The 25,377-nt window shown below is 51.0% G+C and overlaps 1 protein-coding gene across 1 annotated transcript in view; it reads right to left on the reverse strand.

Annotated features, from left to right (window-relative positions):
• Positions 1-13,879: 13,879 nt before the first annotated feature.
• Positions 13,880-25,377, reverse strand: part of FGF18 (fibroblast growth factor 18) — a 38,559-nt gene continuing 27,061 nt past the window's right edge. The window contains exons 4-5 of the mRNA XM_050794356.1: positions 22,550-22,656; positions 13,880-14,957 (exon numbers count right to left, since the gene is read on the reverse strand). Of these exons, the coding sequence (XP_050650313.1) occupies positions 14,691-14,957; positions 22,550-22,656 (374 nt within the window). The 3' untranslated portion in view covers positions 13,880-14,690. The remainder of the gene's footprint in view (positions 14,958-22,549; positions 22,657-25,377) is intronic.

The following is a 25,377-nucleotide window of genomic DNA, read 5'->3' on the forward strand; positions in this document are numbered from 1 at the left end:
AAAAGAACAGAAGCCTGCTCTCATATGCCTGGAAAAAAGACTGAGCAGACAAACATGTCACTCATTCACACATACACACACACACGTGCACACACACGCACATATTTATTTAATTCTCATTGCACAAGTTTTACTATATCCACATACCACCTGTAACACTACCATCTAGTTTTTCTTAAATTAAGTCTTTATTTTTTTGCTTAAATGTATGTAAAAGGAAAATTTATATTTCTATCATATGTAAAAATTGATCATCAAAATAAACTTGTAACGTTAAAATAAAAAGCAAATGTTAGTCCAGAAGCCATCTGAAATCCTTTCGCCTGAAATTGGCCATATGTTTAGAAACATAGGTTTATGTTTTAGTCTCTGTCTCTGAACTGGGAGCTCTGTTCCAAGGAACCATCTCTCATTCACTGCAGCCCAGCGCAGGACTGGCACATATGAGCGTGCAATAAACATTTTATATTTAAGCTCAGGTTTCTGCCACCTGCATCTTCCTCTTACGTATATTGGAGAGGACACTGGTTGAAGAGGAACCCCTCAAGAGGAATGAAGGGGCCGGGTGAGGTAGCTCATGCCTGTAATCCTGGCACTTTGGGAGGCCTAGGCGGGAGGATCGCTTGAGTCCAGAAGTTTGAGACTGGCTTGGGCAACACAGTGAGACTGCCGTTTCTACAAAAATAAAAATTAAAAATTAACTGAGCTGGTGGTGTTCACCTGTAGTCACAGCTACTTGGGAGGCTAAGGTGGAAGGATTACTTGAGCCCAGGAGGGTGAGGCTGCAGTGAGCCATGATTGCACCATTGCACTCCAGCCTGGGCAACAGAGATCCTCCTCAAAAAAAAGGAGGAATGAAGGGATAGAGAGAGGCAAAGAGGGAATGGAAAGGGGGTGTGCCTAATGGGCTGAATCCTATCTGACCTCTTCTTAGAACTACACCTGCCACAGACCTACTGCCCTCCTGTGTACTTTTCCTGATTCCTCAACATCTTCATCTGGACTGTACCTACTTCCTAAAAAGCTCTCTCTTTTCCCTTCAAGACTCATTCTTCAAATACTACCTCCTCTTCTGTATCAGTTGGGAAGCTTTTTAGCAACACATAACAAAAAACCCAGCTGCAAGAGACTTAACTACAAAAAAAGTTTTGTTATCTGAGACAATGAGAAGGCCCCATATGACTTAATTCAGCAGTAGAACAATATCATCAAGAACTCAAGCTCGTTCCATCACTTTGCTCAGCCATCCTCAGTGTAGCATCTAGCTTTCCTCATGGTCTCAAGATAGCTACAACAGTTCCAGCCCTCACATCCTCACCAAAATGCAGACTCAAAAAAGGAATCATGACTTCCTTGTGTCTGTTTTTAAGAATCATGAAGCCAGACATTGTGGCTCATGCCTGTAATCCCAGCACTTTGAGAGGCTGAGGCAGGCGAATCGCTTGAGCTCAGTAGTGAAAGACCAGCCTGGGTAACATGGCAAAACTCCATCTCTACAACAAATACAAAAAAATTAGCCAAGCATGGTGTGCTTGAGCCCAGGAGGTTGAGGATGCAGTGAGCTGAGATCACGCCACTGCACTCCAGCCTGGGTGACAAAGTGAGACCCTGTCTCAAAAAAAAAAAAAAAAGAATCATAAAACTTCTCTAGAAACATGCCCCACCTCCACCACCACCCCTCAGACCCTAGTAGTTTGTTGACCAAAACATGATCACACCCCCCCCCGTCTGAAGCCAGTTATTGGCACAGGGGCTGCAGTTAGCGTGATGGGCTCTAATGAATCAAGACTCACACCTTGTTTGGGAGGCTGAGGCAGGAGGAGCCTGTGAGCCCAGGGTTCGAGACCAGCCTGGGCAACAAAGCAAGATGCTGTATCTACAAAAAATTTTTAAAAACTTAGTCGAGCATGGCGAAACACACCTGTAGTCCCAGTTACTCGGGAGGCTGAGGCAAGAGGATCTCTTGAGCCTAGGAGTTCAAGGTTGCAGTGAGCCATGATTGCGCCACTGCACCCCAGCCTAGGTGACAGAGAGAGACCCTGTTTCAAAAAAGAAGAAAATAAAAACACAAAAAAAGACTCACCCTTTGAGGATGACGAGGGTAGGGGGGCAAAGTTTCTCTGAAGTACCTGACCCCATAGGGGAGCACAGAACCCGAGCCAGGCCCAGTTCTGCAGTGAGAAGCCGACCACATTCTTTTCAATACTTCTCTAAATACCCACCCCTCAGGCCACTTGGATAAAATCCCTCTTTGGTCCATGGGGGCCTCGTGTCTGATGGATTAAAATGTCTCCAGTCTTGTCCCCCTTTCTAGACTCCTCTGCATAAAGACCGCTCCACGCCATCTCTCTCGTTTGTCTAGACTTGTTGACTGACTTTGCACTTATCATAGCGCAGTGTAATTTATAAATGATCGCTTACTAGTCTGTCTTTGTCGCTAGGCTGTGAGATCCTTCCAGATAGGCCAGAATTGTACTTAGATCTAAGAACCTGGCCCAAGGTAGGTGCCCGGGGGAAATGCTAGTTCTATTGAATTTGCTGAAATGAATTGTGAGGCCAAGGGAGAGGGGGAGGAGGAAGAGGGAGAGGGAAGCCAGGAGGAAAGAGAGAAGAGGACAAGGCAGTCAATAAAATACAGGCTTTGGCTGCAGACAAAACAGGGGATGCCTGGAAGAGCCAATTCATTAACCGGGATGGAGATTCTATTGTGGGAAATAATCATTTGTTAGCTTAAATAAACCCTTTTACCTCAATTACATGTAATAGAATACAGAAGTATTGACTCAGCCTGGGGGGGAAGGCAGAAGTTCAAACCCACCACCACTTCACTGGCAGGCACTAATTGCCCCAGGGCTTAGGTCAAAGGTTATTACAGGACTGAAATTGTCAGTGAAAATAAAAGCAGGGCCTCGACTCCTGAATTAGCTAATTGCTCCTCTCCTCTGCTGGCTTTGCCCTGGCTTCATTTCTAATGCGCTCTGTGGGCTGGCAGGTCCCCCTGCCCAGCAAGCCACTATTTCCACCTGTCTCCTTGCTAACCCAAACCCACATTCCACTTGGGCCCCTCCTCAGACTGTCTGGAGGTATAGAAAGCAAGTGTCTTAATGCATTAGAGGTTGGCAACAAGAAGGGAATTGAAGCAACTTGGATGAGTTGACTTCTGTCCTCAATCACAATATTACACAAGCGCTATGTTCTTTCTTTTTTTTTCTTTTTTTTCTTTCTTTTGAGACAGAGTCTCACACTATCGCCCGGGCTGGAGTGCAGCGGCGCGATCTTGGCTCACTGCAACCTCCGCCTCCCGGGTTCAAGTGATTCTCCTGCCTCAGCCTCCCAAGTAGCTGGGATTACAGGCGCCCACCACCACACCCAGCTAATTTTGTATTTGTAGTAGAGACAGAGTTTCACTATGTTGGCCAGGCTGATCTCAAACCCCTGACCTCATGAACCGCCCGCCTCGGCCTCCCAAAATGCTGGGATGACAGGCATGAGCCCCCGCACCTGGCCCACATGATGTTCCAGGCACTGTGCAAAGCCAGGTTCCAGCTTTGTGGGTTTCTTTGTGTCTCTGTTTAATCCTCACTAAGTCCTGACACTCTCCGCTAAATTAAACCAGGGCCCTAGGAAAAAGAGCTGATTCCAGGTCAGGGTTGGGAAACGCACAACACATTGAGACCACACGGGACGTCTTTCCACACCAGAAAGCAAAGAAGCCGTCAAAGCACAAAGGCCATGATGACAAAAAGACACAAGAGCCATTTGCAGGAGTCCTCACTGGCCAAAAATTGAAAAATTTGACCTTCAAAAAGAACAGTGACTACTGTGGATTGAAACCCATTAAATAAATTTTAAAATCCGGCCGGACGCAGTGGCTCACGCCTGTAATCCCAGCACTTTGGGAAGCCGAGACGGGTGGATCACTTGAGGTTAGGAGTTCATGACCAGCCTGGCCAACATGATGAAACCCCGTCTCTACTAAAATTACAAAAATTAGCTGACCACGGTGGCAGGCGCCTGTATCCCGGCTACTCGGGAGGCTGAGGCACAAGAATCGCTTGAACCCAGGAGGCGGAAGTTTCAGTGAGCAGAGATCACGCCATGGGCTGTAGAGCAAGATTCAGTCCCTAAATAAACAAATAAATAAATAAATAATTTTAAAATCCAAAAGTTCATAGTGAGACTTAAACAATGCACTCCTCATCTTTGGAGAGTGCTAGTTAACTAACGTTCTGAAAACTGGTAAATAAAGAGAAAGAATCAGGCACTTGTCCTATATTTCCTGTATGAATTGTATCTTGGGGTAACTGAATAGTTGATGGAAAGAAAGTTCTTGTTTTTAGGAAAATCCCAGTCACTAGACAGTGAAGAGATCATAGAATTTGAAAATTGTCATTTTGCCATCCTCCTGTAATAATGAATTTAGGCCAAAGTTTTTCAGCCTTGGCACAGTTGGTATCTGGGGCCAGACAGTTCCTTGTGGTTGAGGCTGTGCTGTGCACTGCAGGATGTTCGGCAGCGTCCCTGGACTCTCTCCGCTAGATGCCAGTGGCAGTCCCCCAGCCCCCAGTTGTGACAACTGGGGAGTTGGAGACAACCAATGGTGTCTCCACGCACTGCTGAAATGTCCCTGGAGAACAAAATCACCCCAGGTGAGAACCACTGATCCAGGCCACAGTCCTCAATGGCTGCACGGATCATTGGAGCCAAGGTGCTGTGGAACCAAGCCACACGTGAGTCTGAGGTAGCCCATGAGATGCTCAAGGAGGCTGTGGTGCCCACCACCACACATCATCAGCCCTGGCCCGAGCATCCCCAGTAGACCAGAAGCTCAACGCAAATTCCCCGGTGACATTTCCCCAACCCTTCATTTTTTTCTAACAGAGTTGCCACTCCTGTATGGAAATGATAAGTCCTCCCCAGCTCCTTTTCTGTTTATTTCCCACAGGTTATGTTCTCTCTTAACCACGTGTTTGCACACGTTGCTGCTACTCCCTAGAATGCCTCATCCCCATTTTATTCCTGCCAATGCCTCCTCATTCTTCAGGTCTTCGATGTCTCTTCCTCCAGGAAGCCTTCTCTGACTCCTGTTTTGTACTATCCTTGCCCATTGTTGCTCTTGTCCCAAGTTGTGGTCATTGCTAACTGTCTGTCTCCTCAACAAGACTTGTAGGAGCAGAGACTGTACCAGATTCATTTTTTTTTTTAATCTCCAAGGAAACCAGTGTAGAATAGGCACTTAGAAAATGTTCAAGTAGGCCAGGCACAGTGACTCACGCCTGTAATCCCAACACTTTGGGAGGCCGAGGTGGGTGGATGACCTGAGGTCAGGAGTTCGAGACCAGCCTGGCCAACATGGTGAAACCCTGTCTCTACTAAAAATACAAAAATGACCTGGATATGGTCGTGCATGCCTGTAATCACAGCTACTTGGGAGGCTGAGGCAGGAGAATTGCTTGAACCCAGGAGATAGAGGTTGCAGTGAGCCGAGATCACACCACTGCACTCCAGCCTGGGCAACAGAGCAAGACTCTGTCTCAAAAAAAAAAAAAAGAAAAAGAAAGAAAGAAAATGTTGGAAGTAGGAAGGAAGGAGGGAAGAGGGGAGGCCCGAGTTGGTGGAAGCTGTAAGCATCTGGATGATCGTCAGAGTGTGAGTGCACAAATGAGAACTAGGAACACAACAGCCTTGACCATCTGATCTCCTTCCCTTCCTGCCTCCAGCTTCCATCGCTCCACTTGCTCCACGCTCCTGTCATGCCACATTTCTGTAAACCTTCATACGGCTTTACTTCTCTCCACCTCTGCATGTGCTGTTCCTTCGGCCTGGGCTGCTCTTCCCGCTTTCTCTTTACAGTTAAAGCTCTATTCAGCCTCCCCAAGTCTCCTGACCCCCAGCTCTCATCCGCTTCCCAGCTAGTCATCACCTCCTCTGTGCATCCAAAGCTTTAGGTTCTGCCTCTCCACCTTCCTCTCTTGCTGCCTCAAAGTCCACCTGTTTCCAGCACTCAGCTGTGAGCTCCCCAAGGGCTACCTCTTGACACACCCACAAGGGACTGTGCTGAGGCACCTCTGTGCTCCCAGGGCCCAGGAGAATGTTTTCTAGGTTGATGCTGTGCATCTATGTGTGCATGTAGACCATCGAAGCATGGATTTGACTAGAGTGGGCTCTTCACATTTTTTACTCATGAACTCCCTTAAATAATTTTGAAAACTGTGTATTTTAGTAGAATCCATCTCATACTCAATTAAGTTCATCTAAATCAAATAAATATTCACTGAGAATGAATATATGAGCAGTGATGAGTGAGAGAAAATAAGATTTACACCCAAGTTTTTAAAAAGTGAGTGTGGATTTATAGTAGCCAGTAATCTTTTTGCACAAGTTAAGTGAAAATATTCCCCTCACAAATCAGAATAAATGTTCAAGAATTTACAAAACACAAACTTCAGCTAGGCGCGGTGGCTCACGTCTGTGATCCCAGCACTTTGGGAGGTTGAGGCAGCAGGTCACCCGAGGTCAGGAGTTTGAGACCAGACTGACCAACATGGCAAAACCCTGCCTGCACTAAAAATACAAAAATTAGGTGAGTGTGCTGATGCATGCCTGTAAACCCAGCTACTTGAGAAGCTGAAGAGGGGGACTCGCTTGAACCTGGGAGGCAGAAGATGCAATGAACAGAGATTGCACCATGGCACCATTGCACTCCAGCCTGGGCGATAGAGCAAGGCTCTGTCAAAAAAAAAAAAAAAAAAAAAAAAAAAAAAAAAAAAAAAACCACAAACTTCCCTCCAAGACAGGATCATTTACTCAAAAATGACCAGTAGACAGTAAGTTTGAAAGATTTTACCTCCTTCTTTTTAGAATTGGACAAAATACTTTACAGAGATATAAAGCAAGGAAGGGATGGATAAGAAAATGCTCCAGGCATTCCTCGTTCCCAGCATGCTGTCTCCAAATCTTAAACATTGTGATTCTGAGATGATTTTGTTGGTCAGCAGGTAGGTAGGTAGGTGGATGGACAGATAGATTGATGGATGGATGGATGGATGAGAAAGTCAGAGAGAGAGAGAGAGAGAGAGAGAGAGCATGGTATGTAGCCATGAGTTTGTGTCCCTGAATGAGTTACTCCTACTGCCAATATTTCTTTTGTTATCATAAGACCCTCCCTTAGTAGTGAATACTGAATGCATTCCAGGACAATATTTGGGGAATGAAAGACACACGGTAACTCAAGAAAAACTGTCAATATTCCCCCCATCTGACTGTACAATATACCTGAATTCAGAGGAGCTCAACATGGGCCAAAACAGGGGCTGCATTTTGCCCTGAGCCCTTACCATGAATGCATGGCACCAGGATTCAAGGGAGCTCCCCACACTGAGATGGGCCCTGTATTCCATAGTCTGGAGTTTTCTGCCCCTCAGGGAACACACACAGTGAAATGCGGGGCCAGTAAGAGGTGTACCTTTCCATTGTAAAATGCAGCAGAGTATTGTGCAAAGTGGGTGGAAGAGGAAACATATCCAGTCAGAGGGGCGTTCTGCAGCAGATGGGTTAGGAAGGAGCTCTTGGAATATGTACACGGATTCCCTAAGATGACAGTATCCATGTGCCTCTTGGCCTGGGACTAGAACACACCCTTGTATGGCGATACTGTACAAAGAAGGCGGGAGCATGCGTGTAAAAGAAGGGCGCAGAACAGTGGTTCTCAAAAGGTGATCCCAGACCAGCAACATCAGGATCTTTCGAGAACTTGCTAGAAATGCAAATTCTCGGGTCTACCCTAGATATTTAAGCAGAAGTTGTAGGGGTGGGCCCCCGCAATCTGTGTGTTCTCGAGCTCTCCTGGGGACTGATGCACATTCGAGTGAGAACCTCTGGTATAGACCTCTCTTGCTTTTGTGATCACCCCTTCTTCCGGTAACGACACTTCCATATTCCTAGCGGAAGCCACCCGCTCCCACTTTCAGACCTTAGAGTTGGGTAAAATTGGCTTATCCCTTCCCCAGCCCGGCTCCAGGGACTGGCCCATGTCCTAGGCCTGGACAATTAAACTGTTCTGTCTCCCTCATCCCAGTGACTGACGTAAGAGTACTCAAGAGAGCGGGTTAAACCAATCAGAGTCCACCCGGGGACTTTTACTGGAGCCTCTGGGAAAGATATGTTCTCTTTCTGCTGAAGTTATTAGTGAGCCTAGAACAGCAGGGAAAGCCTTCCTGAGGATAAAGCCAATACAGCAGAAAGCAAGGAGAGGAGAGTGAGCACCTGGATCCAGCTTTGCCTGAAGCCAGAGGACTGTGCACTTTTCTGTTCCATAAGCCAATACATGTCCTTATTGGTTTAAGTCGGTTTTCATGTGTTTCTGTCACTTGCAGCCAAAAGAATCCTGAATAGCAGAGGAACAGGAGTGAAGGTGCAGAAGGGGAGAAGAAGCAGGTTCTGGAACCTGGTAGACATGGCTTCACCACTTAATAACTGTGACTTTGAGCAAGTCACCTTGCCTCTCGGATCTTCCGTCCTTATGCAAGACAGGAGTCACACCAGCTCCTGGTGTGGCGATTGGTGGGGCGCTGTTCCATGTCATAATAGTCACCCGCGGGATATCGGGAGTCACACAGATGGCCTTGAGCAAGTGACCTCCCTTCTGTTTGCCGGTTTCCTCATCGGTAGGAAGCAGATTAAAAATAAGTATCCAGGAGGATTGTGGTGGGAATTAAGTGAGAGAATTGGGGGAAGGCCCCCGCCAAGCTGGTACTGGAAAGAGACTGAGGGTCTGTGACAGTCTTTTTAAATCGGCTGCACCTCCAACCCACCCCAGAGGGTGGATGACACGGGGCCTGCAGCTGCAGCGGTCAGCCTGGGAGACTGAAGAGCAGTGCAGAAATTCTAGCAAGTGCTAATTGGGTCGTGAAGCTGCCCTGGGGACGGGAGGGGATGCCTGATTAATGGCTGCTTGCTCTGCAGGGGGTCACACACCGGGGCTACCTGCCGCCTTCCCTCCTTGCCAGAGCTGGAAACCTCAGCCAGGAAGCCAGGCCGTCTTGGGACAGCAAGGGTGAGCCTTGCCGCCATCTGGTCCCCAATTCGACTGCCTAATGTTTGTAACAGACCTGCAAGCTAATTGCATGGTCGGGGAGCAGCCTTCACATCTTTAGCACCTAATTCACTATTGTTCTTTGGGAGCCCCAATCCTGCTGCTGTGGAGGGAGGGTTCTGCCCCATTTATGGGGCTTTCAAGCCCGGGGCCATCCCAGCCTGGCCTTGTTAGGCTCCAGCTGGGCAGGCAGGCAGGAGGGCATCCCCTCAATGTCCCGCAGACAGCCTGGGGCTGTGCCTTCCCACACCTGTAACTCACCTGGCTGGCACTGGCAGTATACTCCCAAAACACAGCCTCTCCCACTCGTCATGGGAAAGGCCTCCCCACCCACCCTGGTAGGGCCACTTGCTTCTCTGGCCCTCAGTTTTGGAGCTTTATTCCCCCACTCCACCCCCAGCAAAGGCAGGGATGGAGAAGAACGCTGGGAAGGTGAAAAATGGAAACAGGGAGGTCTGGGTTCAAATCTCAGCTCAGTCACTTTCTACCATGGAACCTGGGCCAATTACATTCTCTAAGGGCCTCAGTTTTCCCATCTCCAAAATTTACATCCTAACATCTATCTTGCCAGGTTCTTGTGTCAATCAAATGAGATCAGAGTAACAACTAAGAGAGCAAGAGCTGATCAAGCACGGTGGCTCACGCCTGTAATCCCAGCACTTTCGGAGGCCGAGGCGGGCAGATCACGAGGTCAAGAGATGGAGGCCATCCTGGCCAACATGGTGAAACCCTGTCTGTACTAAAAATACAAAAATTAGCTGGGCGTGGTGGCATGCGCCTATAGTCCCAGCTACTTGGTAGACTGAAGCAGGAGGATCGCTTGAACCCAGGAGGCGGAGGTTGCAGTGAGCCAAGATCACACCACTGCACTCCAACCTGGGCTACAGAGCGAGACTACGTCTCAAAAAAAAAAAAAGAAAAGAAAAGAGAGCAAAGAGCTTCCTCTGCCCCAGGAACCGTCCACTAGAAGCTGGATGTGTGCACATCAAGGGGGCTATAAAGCAGGAGGGCAAGGGGTGGCCATAGGGAGAGGACTCTGGGTCCAAACAACGCATAGGGTCGGGGAGGTGGGGAGAGTGCCCTTGTCCCCAAATCCACTTCTGTCCCAGATTCAGGGGCCCTTCGCCACCATACTTGCCTGCCTGCCCCTTGAAATGCTAGGGCAAGGTTCAATCTTCACTCACCTCCTGCACCATTATAGGGCTGGCGGGGTGGATGGTGAGGACCTCTCCCCACTGCCCTCTGCTGCAAATTTGGGAAGGGTGAGAAGGGCCTGGCTGGCCACTGAAGGGGCCCCCGACTCACCCCACCCACTATCATTCCTATGAACTGGTCATCTAATGGGCTCTGTCATTGACTCACTGGGGGACCTGGAGGAAGTCGCTTCCTCTCTGTGGGTCTCGGCTCCCTCCTCTCTAAAGCAATGAGATGAAGAGAGAAGCCTGAGAGGATAAAGCTCCCTGCCTGGGTCCTCTCCCCTCTTCTGGGGCAGGAATCGTCCCCAGGTGTTTGCTCTGCTCTCTCTGGAGCATTACATTAGCCCCACAAGGTAGAATCGACTGGGATGATGAGAGACGCCACTCACAGAAAAGACGTGCCTTGCCCAAGGTCACACAGCTGGCAAAGTGGCCACGTCAAAGGCAAACTGAAGCACTCCAGGTCCCATATCTCTGTGGTCCCCATGACAGAAACATCCTGGGGAGGGTGTGGAGGGTGGGAGAAGGGCTGCCGTCGGCACCTGGGCATGTGGTCTATGCCTGCCTCCACCCTCTGGTGGGTTGGGAAATGATGGATGCTAAGGCAGAATCAGGGGGTCAAGGGAAAAAGACTGGAATCTGGACAGATGCCAAGAGCTCCAAGCATCTGGACTTGGATCAAGTTAGAGCTCTAGAGACAGAAGGGTAAACCCCAGCTCCTCTATTTATTAGCTGTGTGACTTCAAGCAAGTGACTCTACCTCTCTGAGCCTGCTCTATAAAGTGGGGTTAAAAATGCCCACCTCAAAGGTTGGTGGGGTGGGCCCAGTAGGATTGTGCTTGGTACACAGTAGATGTTCCAAAAGTCATAGCTGTTATCCCTGGGGTTCCTACCCAGCTGGACTATGGCAACCCTCGCCAGCCTCCTGCCTCAAGCAACCGTGCCTAAGGAGACAGCATCCGTGGCTGGGAAACGTGCCCCCAGACCACTGTGCTTATCATCAACATACTCATAGCTCAGGAAATGTCCAGAAAGTTCTGTCTAGAGGAAACAAAAGCTGGGCCCACATCTTCCAATGGCAGGGATGCTAAAAGGCAGGACAAGGAAAGAACGCTGGTCCCACTGCCCCCAGGGATGGAGCAAAGGCAAGGTCTTTGGTGCAGGAGGTGCGAGCAGCCTGCAGACCCAGGACAGAGGCCTGGGCTGTGCTGGGGGCAGGGGTGCGTCAAAGCCAGTGGCAGGAGGCAGCGTCGGGTCAGAGTGAGAGCCCAGGCTATGGCGCTGCGCAGCCAGCCGGGCCAGGTACTGCCCAGCCTCCTCCACACGATAGCCAGAGCAATCCCTTTAGGTGTAAGGCACATCACGTGTGGCTCCTCATCTCCAAGTAGAAACTCAAGTCGTGATCGTGATCTGCCCCCTCCCCTCAACCCCACCCACTCTGCGCCAGCCGTTCTGGCCCCTCTTCATCGCGAGACAGCCCTCCAGGCTGGGGTACTGTCTGTGGAACACGCTTCCCTCGCTTCCTTCCTGCTCAAATATCCCCCCTCCAGAAGCCTCCCTGACTACCCCATCTAAAACAGCATCCTCTTTGCCCTCACCACGTTTTATTTTTTCTTACGATTTGCCACTCCCTGGCGTTATATTTTGTATCTATTTGTTTTATTATTGACCTTCCCTAATAGGATGGAAGCCCCATGAGGACCAGGGAGGGCTCTGTGCAGTTCACTGCTGTATCTCCAGCCCCTGGGACGGTGTCAGGCACAGCGTAAAGCCAATAAATATTTTTTGGATGAATGAGCAGATGACTGCTTGCATTCTGGCTCCACAATTTTCTAGCAAACACCCATCTCTTAGGATTATTGTTTCCATTAAATAAAATGATACAGGAAGAGTGAACGCAGCTGACATGTAACAGGTGCTCCATCGATGACAACGTGAATCACTGTGATTATCAGCCAGAGTCTCAGGCTGTCGCCTGTTCACTGTGAGGCCTGGGGCAGGCTGATACTCTCTTGGAGTCTCTGTCCAGTGTGGAAGCAGGGGTGCCCACCTCTCATGCAGGGACACCCACCTCCTACACAGAGTTGTCTGATGGATACCCAGGCAGCACACCTACTGAAGCCCCCAGCAGAGGTTCCGATGATGTTAGACACTTTCCAAGTGGCAGCCGTCACCATCCCAGAGAGGTTAAGATTTGGACACAGGCCCACCTGCTTCCGCTTTCTCATTCTGTGATCTTGGAGAAGTGGCGTAATGTTATTGAGCCTCAGTTCTCCTCATCTATAAAATGGGGATAATAATGGCATCCTGAGAACACCATGAGATGTGCAGCTAAAGAGCTTCACAAAACTCTACAGAAATGTGCTGTGACGGGCAGGAGGGCGAGCCACAGACATGCAGGACAGGGCCCGGGGTGAAGGGATAAGGCTTCATGATGCACAGAGCGAGGCAAGATCAAGAGCTATGCTCGGAAGAAGTGGAATGCCAACCCCGGCTAGGAACCTGCAGAGCAGACACTCCTACCCCTTCCCACTGCCTCTGCCCCCACCTCTCCTCAGGGTCTCAGGGGGACCTCTCCCGACCAGCCCTGGAGGGGGAGTTTTCAAGGCAGGCAGGTGACAGCCACAGGACCCCAGCAGCAGAGGTGCCTTCTGCCTCAGGCTATCTCCTGCCCCACCAGGAATATATGGTTTCCCCTACGAAGACACTTAGGTTGGAGGCCAGGGAGAGGGGAAAAACAGAAACAGTCCCCCCACTCTAAGCCTGACTGCTCACACAGCCCCAGTCTCAGGGCAGAGGACTCACTAACCTTCAATCTGCCTCAATCCCGAGACTAACCTGGCCTCTCCCTGACATCCTGGGACAGGCCCTGGGAAATAAGACCTTGAAGGATGGGTTCTTGGAAGGTAACATCACCAGATTCCTCAAACTCCAGCCCCTGGGAGTTTGAGGAGAGACACGCCAGGTCCCAAACTGACCTAGATCCTCCCACCATATTCCCTTGTTCGACCTGTGCCTGGCAAAACACTGATGGGGAAGACACAAGTGATTCAATCAATTAATCCCTAGACTCGAGCTCTGAGAGGCATGATTTCTTGTCTGTTTTATTCTTTGATGAATTTCCAGTACCTAGAAGAGTGCCCGGCACTTACTAAGTGTCTAAGAAATATATATTGAATGGATGAATCCATCAATAAATGAGTGAATGAAGCAATGAATCAATGAATTACTAAAAGTGAAGTTCCCTGAGGGCCGGGATTTTTTTTCCACGTTCTTTGATAAATCCCCAGGGTCTGGAATCGAGCCTTGGCACATGAGAGGTATGAGTAAATGCATATGAACAAATGACTGAAGCGGCCACTGAATCAATGACCCATTAGAATGGAATCTTCCTGAAAGCAAGGATTCCCATCTGTTCTAAGGCTGCCTTCTCCGTGCCTGGTGTAGAGTAATGTTGAATTCAAAGAATGAATGAATGAATGAATGTGCAAGGCCCTAGCTCTCCGTGCAAAGACCACAGATCGATCAGAAAGCATGAGACACAGAGGCCACCCTGCCCCCGCCCTGCCACCAGCCACCACTCGCCTCATGGTTTTTTAAATAATTTGTCTGTTGTTTTTAATTGTTGAGGCAGTAATACTTGGTTCATGAAACTGCAATATACAGAGAGGTGAAATAAATAGCTTATATATATATAATATATATAATATAGCTGGTTTTAAAATATTCCCTTATCATTGGTGTACTAGGTCACGTGAGTCACGGAAGGTCGATAGCAGCATCCTCCAGAACTGCGAGCAAGGCAGGGTCACCATGATTGGACGAGGCGTCTGTCGTCGGGAGGTCGAGGCGCGGAGAATTCCCAGGGGCACGCCTTCCCTGCGCGGTGTCTGGGGCAGCTTGCAGCGGACAATAAATAAATGACTGCAAACCAGAGAGCGATTTTTGTTGGAGTTTGGGGCAGGGATAGAGGATTGGGAAAGTTCGGGGGAGTTTGTTGGTGGGCAGAGTACTACTTTCTCTTTGTTTTTCTTTTTGTTTTTTTTCCTTTCAGAACCTTTGGGAAAAAGGACTTTGGTTTCTCGAAGTGTCGGTTTCCTCATTCAAGTCCTCCTCTGGGGACGAGTTTAGAGTTGTCTGTTCCTAGAGAGAGACAAGCACCTGTGGGTTGACTACAGTCCCTTTGCATGAGTCTTTTGTCATCGGGGGGTTTCAAGTCAACAATAAAATCCTTATCACCCCTCCCCCCAAGAGTTTTGGTTCAGTTTTTGTCTTCTTTTAAACACAATGTACAAAAATAGAGCTTCTTCCTTATTTTTCATGTAAAAATATTCCTCTGATGCAGTTCTCTGGGAGTGTGAGTGTGGCCAGGGCGACCTGAGGGGCCGCGGCGGGGTGGCCTAGGCGGGGTGTGTGGGCCGGATCCGACGGGACCTCTTGGTCACCGTCGTGTACTTGAAGGGCTTCTGAAGCTCCGGCTGCCCCTTGGGGTAGCGCTTCATGAAATGCACGTCCTGCTGGTTCTCCCGGGTCTTGGGACCCTTCCGCGGCCGCCCCTTCTTGGTGAAGCCCACGTACCAGCCGGAGTACTTCGCCGACATCAGGGCCGTGTAGTTGTTCTCCAGAACCTTCTCGATGAACACACACTCCTTGCTGGTGCCATCGGGCTGCAGGGGAGAGAGGGGGAGTATTCAAGAAAAAAAATGACTCAGTGATGCTCGCTAAAGCACAGTGAGCAAGGTTTTTTTCAGGACCATTGCGATCGTTGTAGGGACAACTGTAAGGAGGTTTTGCAGAGGGGGAGAGAGATTGAGCTCAACTCTGAATACAGCACAGGCAGGTGGGGGTTTATAACCAAGGAGCAGAGTAGAAAATGACTAAGAGAAAACATCGAGGGTGTGGGGGATTCTGGCTAAAGCCACCTAACAGGGTTTTTGCTGAGGACAGGCCAGGGTGACCAGACATCACCTGGGTGATGGAGGAGGATGAGGACCCTGATCATATATCAAGAGTGAGGGGTTCTTGCTAAAATGACTTATCAGGGCTCTTGCTAAAACTGGATTTTACAAAGAAGTGCACAGATGGGCCTAAGAGAAGGTTCAAGAGCCTGACTCTAGTTTGGCCAAGTGAAGACTCTTTGTTAGGAGGAGAGAAAGGGGACAGTAGGTACAAGGGGCATGGGCAGGAGGCTATGGCTGGGGCAGCACAGGACAGACAGCCTTCACTTCCTGGATGTGTGGAGTAAACTTTTGTTACTGACTCCTGCATCTTTCCCCCACCCTCCAATTAGGTAACAGACTCCCACTGTCATTCAGAAATCTATTCCTGGCTGGGCGCGGTGGCTCACGCCTGTAATCCCAGCACTTTGGGAGGCCAAGGTGGGTGGATCACCTGAGGTCGGGAGTTTGAGACCAGCCTGACCAACATGAAGAAATCCTGTCTCTACTAAAAATACAAAAATTAGCTGGGCGTGGTGGTGCATGCCTGTAATCCCAGCTACTCGGGAGGCTGAGGCAGGAGAATCTCTTGAACCCGGGAGGCGGAGGTTGTGGTGAGCTGAGATCGCGCCATTGCACTCCAGCCTAGGCAATAAGAGCGAAACTCCATCTCCAAAAAAAAAAAAAGAAAGAAATCTATTCCTTCTTCCCCACTCTCCACCCTCATAGCCCAGGGGCTCCACCTCATCCCTACCAGAGCAATATATCCAGACACTATTTTCCCTTTGGCCTCAGTGATTGGCTCATAGGTGAGCAAGTGACCCAAGCCATCCAGTCAGAGTGTTCCTTGAGACCTTTTCTAGGCAACCCCAAACACAGGTGGATTTAAGCTGGAGGAGTTTGTAAGGCTGAAGCAGAGGCAGCCACTTTATCACCATGGGGGGAGATCCTGTCTGACAGTGAAGCCAGCACAGATAAAGCAAAGCCAAGGAGGGGAGAAGGAGAGAAACTACATACTGGTCATATCATTTGGGCTCTAGATCCAGCCACGTCTGAAGCTCAAGTTACCTCACGGTTATGTGAGCCAATAATGGCTCGTTTCCTTTAAACCAGGTGATGATACTGTGTTCTATCGCGTACAACAGAAATGAGTCCTGATAGATTTGCATAAAACCCGACATTAAATCAGCAACTCAGCTGTAACTCAGCTCCACTGTGATCTAGTTAAATATAAATTACACGTCATGTGGGATGTGGTGCATCTTAATACTTGGTATGAAGTAAGGTAGGGGCCTCCAATAACAAGAGATTTCACATGGTCAAACTCCAAACTGTGCCATCGGTTGTGGGATCTCAGGCTCCTGGGCTGATGTGTGAAATCCCTTGGGAGCCTGGGTATGCTGGGCGAGGAGCACTAGATCTGGAGTCAGAAAACAAATGACCTCTAACACTTCCCTTGTGTAACCTCAGGCCAGTCAGTCCCACTCTGTAAACCTCAAATTCCTCACCTACCTAATGGGAACAATGACTTCTGCATCATAGAGACCCTGTAGGAGTAATGCTTATAAATGAATCTGACACACAGTAGTAGCTTGCTAGATTATTCCTGAAGGGCAGCTGCTCCTGACAGGGCGCTCTTGGATCTGATCTGGACAGGGGGTGGTGGGGAGGCAGGGTTTTAGTCTCCTCTCTGAGGCAGCCGAATTGTTCGATAGGGAAGAGTGGGAAACACACAAAGTTGGAAGGCCTGAATTAGCAGCACTCGAGTTTCCAACTAACATCTCCAAATTTAGGCCGGGCCCACTCCTCGTTACGGACGGATGCCCAGCCAAGCTGGAAGCCCAGCGGTCTGGCTGTGTGTGGAGACTGAGGTGCAAGTTCCAGCCTTTTGTTTGAAGTGGAAAACAGGCTGGAGCTTCCAGGAACGTTCACCTTTGAGCAGAGGGCAAGCTTGGGCCCTCCAGACAAAGTGCTGAACTTTGCAGAAGGGACAGGCAGGGTAAGAAAACACTCTGGAGGATGAGATCTTTCGAGGAGGCTGCAGAACAGGCAGGGGCAGGCCTGGGACACAAATGTGGAACCCAGAGGACAGTATGGGTGGCGTGAGCAGCAAAGATCTATTGTGAGGAAAGCCAGGGTAAGCGTGCAAGGCAGGTGGAGAGGAGTAGTCCCTGGGCTATGGGTACCCCATGGAAAATTCTGGATGCTGCCTGTCCAACCTGAATCCAGGTTCTTTGCCTGGTCTCAACCAAACAGTAGGAACAAACAGACCAAAGGCTACACCATGATGTTTCCCCATCCTAGAATACCTGCCACTGCCTGGAAAATGGCTTTCATCCCTCCAGGCTCAGCTCAAAAACTGCCTCCTCTGGGAAGCCTTCTAGGACTGCCCTTTATCTCCCTGGGCAATTCCTCTTCCTCATTCAAGACTCCATTCAAGTGTCAAGTCTTACTGGGCTCACGTACTCCATCTTCTGAACCCTATTCCTTCTCCCCACACCCCAACAGAGAAATTCCATATCTGCCCGCCTCCGCATTAGCCCAAGTGCCTGCTGAGGTCAGGGCTGCTTCTCAGTTCCCCTGTTGCTGAGCACAGGCCTTAGCTCAAGACAGAGGTGCCCCGAGCATTTGGGGTTGAACGCATTTTCATGAGGATGGAAACCGTGGGATGATACATGAAAGGGGTTTCCTTCTGAAGAAGATAGACTCTCCCTCCTGGATCTGTTATAAATGTCCCACAGACAATCATAAGCTATGAGAGGTCCCTCCTGGGACACACTGATTAGGGAGACAAAGCAAGCTGAGCCTAGAAATTGTCTAGCCCACTTGGTCTCCCTACTCATTCATTAACCATTTATTGATTGCCAACTACAGGCCAAACATTGCTACTTCCATTACTGCATTTCATCCTCTTCTTCGACTCTGCTTGGTAGAAGAAAGCAGAGCTCAGAAGCAAATTGGTTTGCCCAAGGTCATGGAGCTTGTAAGTGGCAGAGCTGGGATTTGAACTTGCCCTAGCCACTGCAGCTCACTTCTCCTCTGCCCAGTTCCGGAGAGGTCCGCAAGGGGAAAGGGTGGGGAGGAGCAGGTGCTGCCCATCAAAACATCTCACCTCCCCCAGGCCTACATAGCCACCATTGGCACAAAGCGAGGTTTTGGATGTACAAGGAGCTACCCAGTGCCAGACACACAGGCTCAGTGCATGCCTGGGTTCACTTAAAAGGGCTGAATGGCTTTGGCTGAAATTCACAAATCTTGGGAACCAGCCTGGGGCTATGATGATCACAAGCTCCCCTCCATGACCTCAGGCAAAAATGGATAAGCACCTAACAGCACGCTATACCTGGGCTTGACACTTGCCTCTGCCCCTGGCTACCACATGGCTATGACCCTGCTCACCACAGCAGATTCCAAAAACACCTATGCTTGGGCCTGGCCCCCAGAAACTCTGACACGATTAGTTCAGGCAAGGCAGAAGCATCAGTGTGTAGAGAATAAGTGAATATTCCATCCCAGAACCCTGATGATGTAGCAGAACTTGATCTCTTTCCTACTACCACCTCCCACCTCTCGCTTCCCAAACTGCAGCCCTTGTCCTTTGATTTGATCTGAAGATGGAATCCTGATGACCTCCTCTGGCCCCTAGATCCAATCTTACCTGAAACTAGAACTACCCCCTGGACTGCTGTTTGTTGTTGTTGTTGTTGTTGTTGTTTGCTATATAAGCCCCGTATTCCCTTTTTGCTTAAGGCATTTTAGATTAAGTTTCAGCCATTTGCAGCCAAAGTCATCTTAAGGAAGGTGTGCTGGTGGGCAGAGCACTCCCCTGACCTGAAAAGGTCTGTGGCTCTATGTTGCCCCAAAAAGGACTCATCAGTGATTGCAACAGGTGGTGGCAGATGAGAAAAATACAACCTGGGTTGCATCTCCAGAGATGGGAAAAAAAAATGCCTAGCACATCATGCTAGACACTCAACCACTGTTTACAAAATGAAAGGAAGCGCCACCTCCTGGGCCAGGTGACATGGGTTCCAGAGGGGTAGCAAGGAGAAGGGGGGCCGCCTGAGCATGCAGGGGCTGGGACAGAGCTGGCATCTGATTAGTACAATGCAGCAGAAAGAGCAACTCCAGCAAGGGCCTGCAACCTCTGGAAAGCTCTGTCAAGGGCTTGATGCAGGGACCCTTGCTGTGGCCAGAGATGTGCAGGGTTGGCACACAGATGGCCCAAGGAAGCTGCCCCACTGAGCCACTCCAAAGGAGTCGGCACTGGAGCTGAGACCAGGCATTCCCACAGGTGAAGAAGTGACCTGGTGACCCGGCTCCAAAGGGGAAAGGGACTAACACTTAGCAAGTGCCTACTCGCCTACTAAGTGTCTGGATTATCATTCCCATTTTACAGATGAGGACGCTGAGGCTCAGCAAGGCCAGGGAGCTTACACTCCCTTGGGTTGATGTGGATAATTCAGGCTGTAGCTTAAGAGTCAATCCACAGACAGCAGGAAACATGTTTCTAATTCTTTGGTGCCCTCAGAGCCCTTTGGCCAGGTACACAGATCTCAAATGAATGGATGCAGAATGGGCCCTCAGGGAGCTCCCAGTGTGACAGAGGATGCAGGCAGGAAGACAAACAGTGATAACCCAGGTCAGCAGACAGGCAGCACAGGGCTGCGGGAGGGCCTGTGGGGCTCCGGGGTGGGTGGGCTGACGAAGGGGTCCGGGAATGACCAGCCAGGACTCAGGGCAAGTGGACAGAGGGAAAGGCAGGCCCGCAGAGGGCCCAAAGACCCGGTCCATGGAACAGTGGTGCTCAGTGCCACGTATCTGGAGCATAAGGAATCCATGTGCCCAGGGAGGCTCCCTGGGGCCTTTGGTGTCCCATAGCAAGGTGGGAGGACCCATGGATGGGTTTGGAGCTGGGTGGGGGTGGAGGGCAGGCCATGTGCTGCCCTCCAATGCCCTATGTGCTCTAGAAAGCCGAAGGTGGACAGCAGGGAAAGGCCTGGAGGTGCAGAAGCCACACACCAGGCGGCTGGGGCAACGATTTCCGGGATGGTAGGAGGCCAGAACAGAGGCCGTGGCAGGGGTTAGGACAGGAGGGGACTCCCAGGACCTGAGGCCCGACTGGGCAGGGAGGCTGTGGCGAGGACCGCAGCCCAGGAGCCAGATTCCCACCTTGGGGGCCAGAGAGTGAGGGGGCGCTGGGCGGGGCAGAGGTCAAGCCTGGACAGGTGGATTTGGGGGCGTCCTCGAGTCCCCCGGGTGGGCCCAGAAGACAGAAGGCTGGCAAGGGATGGGGGCGGGCGTGGAGGCCGGGGCAGGAGCGGGGGAGGCGCCGGGTGCCGGGGCCGGGCCTCCCTCCGCTGCGCCAGGGCGCGCCGCGCCAGCTGAACCGTCACCAATATTAATGACGGGAGAGAGGGCGAGGGGGCAGGAAATCGGAGCCGGCTCCTGTGGAAGCGGTGACTCAGCGGCTAGCCCGCGGGCGGGAGGCGGCCGGCGGCGGGGTGGGGGGGCGGCCCGAGGGGACGGGGCTGCTCTTTTGACCCCCGCGCGGCCCTCCTGGGGTCAGGATGCCGGGAACCGCGCGCAGACGGCGAGGGCGGGCCGCGGCGTGGGCACGGGCACTGGCTGGTGCCGCTGGCCCCTCCTGGGGGAGAAAGAAAAACGAGCCGAAAACTCAAAGCAGGTTGGGCCTGGGAGGCGGCCCAGGCGGGCAGGAGAACAAAGCGCCTGACGCGGGGCTGGGCCGCGCCGCCACAGGAAACGACCGGCCAGGCCAGGGGGACCGGCCAGGCCAGGGGGACCCGGCGCCCGCGCCCCAGTCCGCGGCCCCGGCCCCGACCCCCCTCGCCGGCCGGCCGGCCTTGCAACGGCGGAAAGTGAATCACTAATTAAAACCACTCCTCGGCATCCCGGAGCCGCGCTCTGCGGATTACTATTATTTTGCTGTTTGAGAAGCCTCAGTTGGTGTGGGCAGTGCGGCTGGAATCTTTTCCTTCCAAACCAGGCTTTCAATCCCGCCGAGCTCTAGTGTGGGACCTGGGACAAGTGCCCGGGCGTGGCCGAGCCTCGGCTTCCTCATCTGTGGAATGGGGATGGTAGCCGCGGCAGCCTCCTGGGATTCACCGGGAGCGTTTCAGTTCAGTGCCAGGCAGAAAGTCGGTGCTCAATTAGCGGAGGCTATTATGACTGTAATTATTAACAAAATAATGCGACAATGCCCTGACTGAGATTCCTGGCCTGTTACATCCTCCCCAGCCTCTTGGGTATGGGGGAGGGGGGAGGGATAAGACTTGGAGAATTCAAAAAATCAAAAACATAGCTTCAGCAAGACTGAAGTCATCTCCCCCATCCCCAACAAGATGTAATGAACCGCAAATAATCAGCCAGGGCATTGCCCCCAAGCACAAGCCCATCCCCCTTGGAATCCAGGCCTACCCTCCACCCCACTCCACCTATCCAGGCAGAACCCCCTCAATCCTGGTTACACAAGCTGGATATGGGAGTCAGTCCCTGCAGAGAGAAGAGGACAGAAAACCTGACCCTACCATAGAGCTCCTGTGGATAACACCTTCCATTCGAACACCCAGAGGAAGCCAGTTCCTAACTTCTGCAAACAAGCGCATCCAGGAAATGAACAGGGGTACTGAGAAGCAGCATCATTGGAGACTCAGATCCCCATACACGTGGGTCTCCCCAACCTGAGGGTCCCCCCGACCTGCACCCTCCCCTGCCTCCGCCCTAATTTGTTACATGCAGCTCTCTTGCCAGTTTCAAAGTAATAAAATCTTCCTGAAATGCTAGAACCATGAGGCCCAGCGCTGACAAGGCGGCCAGGTTCCAGAGGCCACTGCTGCAGGACGGCGCTGTAAGCCCCTGGCGATTGTTAACACGATTGCTGCAGTCACAGCCCTTGGCCTGCTGGTTCCTTGCTCCCAGAGTCAGGGACAGGTAGCCGGGGTGCCCCAGAGCCCCTCAAGGATCCTCCCACTACCAAGCAAGCCAGAGCTTCACACCCAGCAGCAGAAACCAGGGCCCTGTGTGCACCGTAAGTCATAGCCATGGATACCTCAGCCTGGTGAGCTCAAGTGCCCAGGCAGAGAAGTGGGGGATGGGGTGGGGTGAAAGAAAGAGATTACAGTCTCTCTCTCTCTCTCTCTCTCTCTCTCTCTCTCACACACACACACACACACACACACACACACACACACACACGGCCTGTTTTCCATTTGGGGCTAACAGTGCCATGGACACATTGTTCTAGCTCCCAGAGCTGCCAGAGGGGAAGCCCACGTTCCCAGGAATCCCAAACCATCACTCACCTTCCCCACCAGCTTGCCTTTGCGGTTCATGCACAGGTAGAATTCCGTCTCCTTGCCCTTGATCCGGACTTGACTACCGAAGGTGTCTGTCTCCACTAGGAGCTGGGCTTCGAAAGGCAGAAGGAGAACAAGACACATTTTATTACCAGGGGCAATGGCTTGGTCTAAAGGCTCAGTGACATGGTCCCTGATCCTATCTTTGGTCCCTCACTCCCCCAAAATCAGGCATGGGGAGGCCTAACAAGTCCCACAGGACAGATGCCTAAATAACCACAGAGAAGTCAGAGAAGTAGCAGTCCCTGCCCCTCAGGCGGGGAGATGGAAGCTGCAGATCACCTGTTCCCTTCCCTCCAGCCTCTCTTGGCTCCGCTTGGGATCCAGATGGCTCCAGCCAGAAGGGAGTTCTGCCCTTGTGGCTAAACACCAGTGTGCCCTTCTCCCCATCGTCACCCACCTTCCCTAGCCCCTCAACTCTACTGCACCAAACAGGACAAAGAGCCGTGCAAAAAACCCATTTCCCAAAGCAGGACAGACAGCCATACAAAAAGGCCATTATCCCAAGCAGGACAGGCGGCAGTGCAAATAACTCCATCCCCCAAACCCAAAGCAAGACAGACAATCATAAAAATAACCCCATTCCCCAAATCAGGACAGATGCCATATAAATAACCACAGAGAAGTAGCTAAGGGGACCAAGGGGACAGATAGACACAGATGCAGGCATGTGCACACACACCTCCCCTGCCTTTCAGGACATCAAGCTATTTCCTCCAAAAGTTAGGTCTATGGCCCCCTCCTGCAAAGCAAACATCTGGAGCCCCTGCTAGTGCCCCCTGGCACCTTTACCCTGGCTATTCATAGCAGGAAGGGCACAGGGAGTGAGATGCGAGCTCCCTGAGAAAGGGTATGCAGGATATTCCACTGCCTTCCATGGAGGCCACCAAAGCTGAAGGGTAATTAACTCCCAGGAGCCCAGAAATTCCAATCAGGACCCAATTCCCCCTGCGATCCCCCCAGGGTGGGAGACCCCATGCTACATCATCCATGCTCCACAGAGCCTCCCTCAGGATGAGGGGTCCAGAGCTGATCCCCCAAAGCCCTGCCTGAACAAGGACATCAAGCAGGCAAAGAGTGACTGTCCCTTGATTAGGTGTGCTGTATCCAAATCGAATTTTCCTCTCCCTCTGCCAGTCCACATTTTTCTCCCCAGTAGGCTGCTGTGTGACTTTGGGTAGGCCACGCGCCCTCTCTTAGCTCTCTCTCCTCTCTGATCTTAAACCCCTGTGCCTGACTCCCCAGTACCACCTGCTTTCTTTGCCTGTGACCGCCCCCCTCCCAATTCATGCACTCTTTCTCCTGACCCCTTGCTTCCTAGCCCCTGCCCCTCCCTCACCCACAAAAGTTTAATTTCAGTGACAAGGGACTTGCTTCTCCATAACAAAAATCATAGCCCCAAATTCCTGAGTACAGTATCCTTGGAGCCACAAAGAGTATACCTCAGTGCCCCTAAAATACACTAGGTATGATTTCAATAAAAAAAATTACAAATATAGACCCTGGTGCCCTGCTGTGAAAATTAAAACCATCTGGAACTTGAGATTTCCAATAATTAATCTAGCCCTCCTTTGACACCACTACTAATTAAAATACGATACCCACCTTTCCAAGAGGGAAAAAAAGAAGAATTTACATAAAATTTAAAGATCTAACAAGAATTTAGTAACTCTAGAAACAAGGGGAGGCACATTCTTCCCTCCACCTCCCCCTAGCCCTAGTCAACACTGAGTCAGGGATATTTACCAACGCTGAGATGGCGGTGGGTACAAGCCCCTCATCCTCCCTGTTCCCCTTAAGTCAAACTCCCTGTCATTTCGTCTGTGAACTCCCTCCCCAGGGCCAAACATCACTGCAGCTCTGAAACTTGCTTTCTCCATCTCTTCGCAAAGCTCAGGCCCCACAGCGGGTGAGGAGTTATGGGGGCATCAGGACAATTTCAGGTGCTTCTGATGAGGGGGAAAGGTGAGAGCTTTAGGGTGCACAAATCTGGATATGAATCCATGGCCCCAACCGTATGACCCTGGGCCTCAGTTTCTTCTCCTGTAAAATGGGGGTATAATCTTCCATAGTTATTGTGAGGATTATACAAAATGACGCTGTGAAGAGCTTAGCACTCTGTTCTCAGAGGTCAGGGAGAGAAAACTCAATAAATGTTAATTTTCCTACAAACTGCAAAACCAAACTGTTTTCCCAAAAGAAAAGAAAAACGAAAATATAGTGGAAGGAAATCGGAGGTGTCTGCAAGGGTGGAGGAGCAGCAGAGCTTCCCTCCCCAGGTCTTGAGTTATGACCTGACCTTCCCAGCATCCTTCAGGGCTGCAGGCGTCCCACACTGTACAATGCATCAGAAAATGCCTGGGGCTGGGGCTCACTGGGTCTAGTTTCCTTCTGGCATTGCCATCCTAGGCTGTGTGACCTTGAGCAAGTCATACCCCACTCTGAGCCTCAGTTTCCCTACCTGTGCAAGGGGGAGGGGCTCGACCCTATTCTCCTTCTCCTTGGTAAGATTAGGAAGTGGGGTCTAGCAGAGGGGCAGGGATGGGAGATGCAGGAAGTAGGTAAAGCCACTGAGCTGGGGCCCAGATAACCCCAAGTAGGCCCAAGGGGGAGACTCCCTCTCGGCCCTACCCAGCACATGCCTGGGCCTCTGTCCTCGCAACAGTTCCTGCTATGCTCCCCTTAGAGCGCACTGAAACATCCAACCCTATGAGATTGGGTGTCTTTGTCCCCATTCTACAGTGTAGGAAACTTAGATTCAGAGCATCAGCCCG

This window comes from Macaca thibetana, chromosome 6, assembly GCF_024542745.1.
Source record: "Macaca thibetana thibetana isolate TM-01 chromosome 6, ASM2454274v1, whole genome shotgun sequence".
NCBI lineage: Eukaryota > Metazoa > Chordata > Mammalia > Primates > Cercopithecidae > Macaca > Macaca thibetana.